This window comes from Protomyctophum bolini (genome assembly GCF_963924005.1).
Source record: "Protomyctophum bolini genome assembly, chromosome: 4".
NCBI classification, from domain to species: domain Eukaryota; kingdom Metazoa; phylum Chordata; class Actinopteri; order Myctophiformes; family Myctophidae; genus Protomyctophum; species Protomyctophum bolini.
Window position 1 is genome coordinate 48125671 of NC_137865.1, and position 2639 is coordinate 48128309.

Consider the following 2639-nt stretch of genomic DNA (forward strand, 5'->3'; position numbering starts at 1 on the left):
TCTGCATAATGAATACTTTGACTTTTATTATTTTCTGTACATTTTAATTCCGGACATTATACTTGTAATAACAGAGAATTTCTACATTTCAGTATTTGAGACTTTAAAACATGGAGTGTTTCCACCACTGATCAGAACAACAAATCCCCCCCCAAACAAATCTATAAATGACAAAAAGGCATAACATTTCGAAGCGAATCAATTTGACTCGATTCCAAATATTGGTTATCAATATTTACAATTCGAGTCCATATCTGCGTTCCATTATCAATGTCAGAATGATATAACCTCCATAAATCTATACATCCTAGAAATACACTGAGCTTTACCAAGTATAAAAACTACAAAACTACAAAACTACAAAAACTACAAAATAGGCGATTGGAGAACCTGATTTGGATAGGGACACATGATGTCGCCAGGCAGAATGACAGAATGAGACAAGATATTTGTTCCAAACCAAATATGCCACACTCATTCATCCGCCCCATAAATCCCAGTGGAAATGGGGTGATGTTGTGAAATTAAAAAAGTCAGATTCTAAGACTGGAATTAGGGAAAAAGCCTTATTCGTTACATTATCTTAGTTAAAACCAGTCCATGATTTCCCCATGCCCACACACACACTACACTTTGTCCCGAGTCTGAGAATCTAAATATCATGCATGTCAATGTTACAAGGACATGACAACACACACACATACATGTCTCCTCTAGGGTTAATAGTTTACGTTGTACCTCGTGGAGTCATACAATCTTCTGTAATATTTAACTTTGAACTAAATGCACATTTTGAAAGTATCAAGTTTAGAATGTAGGTTCCCAGAATTCACACCCTGATCAGGTCTCACATTTTGGTCCCGAGAACCGCGAACAGGAACCCAGAACCTAAAATAATGGTTCACCGTCTAGTTCGTGTAGTCGAAAAGAGCCACTAGTCAGATCTCCATTTGTATCCGGATCTTCATTTGTGATATCTTCACAGGGTGAACCTCATCCTCAGTGTAAAAGTACGGAATGATCGTTTCAGTGAAAGTGTCAGTGAAGGTGTGCAGGTGTGCGTCGGTATCGGCGTCAGAGAAGGACAGCTTCCCTCGTTCCCAGTCCAGCTGGATTCTGATCCTCCGGGGTTTCCAATTCACAGAGAGTAAAGTGAACGACTCCGATGCGTTTGCATAACAACCACTTCTATGTACGTCTATTCCCCAGTGTTGGCCTGCAATGAATCTGCCTGATATGCCCTGCCTTTTGTTGGACTCTACGACCACACCTAGCGCAAAGAATGAGTTGTCTCCGACCTCGACGTCCCAGCTGTGAGTCCCCGAGTCGAAGCCCTCAGAGGCCAGGACGCCGTGCCAAAAGTCGAACCTCTCTGGGTTGTCGGGAAGCTTTTGTCCCCACGCTCTCCTCCGCCTCCAACTCACGCTGGTCAGATCATCAGACAGGACGAGTCCTGGCCAGGCAGTGTTGGGGTCCAGGATGACGGGACGGTAGGAGACAATTCCCTTTATCCCTTCCCAGACACCGAAGGCCAGGTTTTTCAGGTGTCCGGCCACGTCCATCAACTCTCCCGAGACGGGCTGTGGGTTGGGTGGTGTGAGCTGTACTTTCTCCACTGTGGTTCGGTAGTTCTGCAGGATCGAGACGTGTTCAGCTTTCAGCTCCTCCTCCAGGTCTCTGATTGCGATTGAAACGGTCGATATGTCTCTGTTCAGACCCTCCATCTTCTCCGTCATCATCCGACTCTTCTGCTGCTCTTCCTTCCTCAGTGCAGTGATCCTGGCCTCCTCTTCATCATGCAGATACTTATGAAGAATCTTAAACACTTCCTTAATCTGCGTCTCTGTGTTCTGGGCCTGGACCTTAATGTGTTCTGCTGTTTGGTCACACTTTGTTTTAAACGTTTTAAAGGTATCCAGCTCATTCTTTAAAGACCACAGTGATTTACCCACTTCCTTCTTGTAATCCAGGGCAGCTTCATCGACAGGTCTGCAGCGGTGGTCGGTGTGTTCTTTGGACTCTCGACACACGACACACACCGGCTGTAGACATTCCTGACAGAACAGCTTGAATGTCTCGGCGTGCAGACCGCAGAGAACCTCGGTGGATCTCTGAAGTCTCCTCTGTGTGAAGGTCTCACACAGGTTCTTCAGAGCCAGGTTAAGAGGGGGGGCCGTTGCATGTCTCTCCTTACAAACCGGACAGTCCTTCTCTTGGGTCGTTCTCCACCACTCCTGCAGACAGGCGTTGCAGAAGCTGTGGGTACACGGCAGGAGAACAGGATCTGTAAAGACTTCACGACACACCGGGCAGGAGAAATCATCTTCTGTGAAAGACAATTTAGAAGCCATTTTGTCTCTTTTAAGCGAATTAAGCTACAAAACGCGTTGATCAGCCAGTCAGTCTATACTAGGTAACACTGGGAGACGGATGCTGAAGATACGGAGGTTTATGGAGGCCGTCGGTGAGAGACGTCTGGAGTGACTGAAGAGAAGACTCGGAGAACAGAAGGAGATGGAAACCGCTGATGGGGAATTAGCTGAAAGAAGAAGATTTGAGGTTACACACCAAGTCTTCTATAGAATGTTCCCTGAAGTTTTCCTTTCACTGTGAATCAGTGTCGTTTTCGTCGACTAAAA

At 45.7% G+C, this 2639-nt stretch overlaps 1 protein-coding gene across 1 annotated transcript; it reads right to left on the bottom strand.

Annotated features, from left to right (window-relative positions):
- Positions 1 to 938: 938 nt before the first annotated feature.
- On the bottom strand, positions 939 to 2351 carry LOC308314640 (E3 ubiquitin-protein ligase TRIM39-like; the record flags this gene model as incomplete). The annotated part of the gene is made up of 1 exon (XM_080762272.1): positions 939 to 2351. The coding sequence occupies one exon, from the start codon at positions 2349 to 2351 to the stop codon at positions 939 to 941; it is 1413 nt and encodes a 470-aa protein (XP_080618398.1).
- Positions 2352 to 2639: the final 288 nt, after the last annotated feature.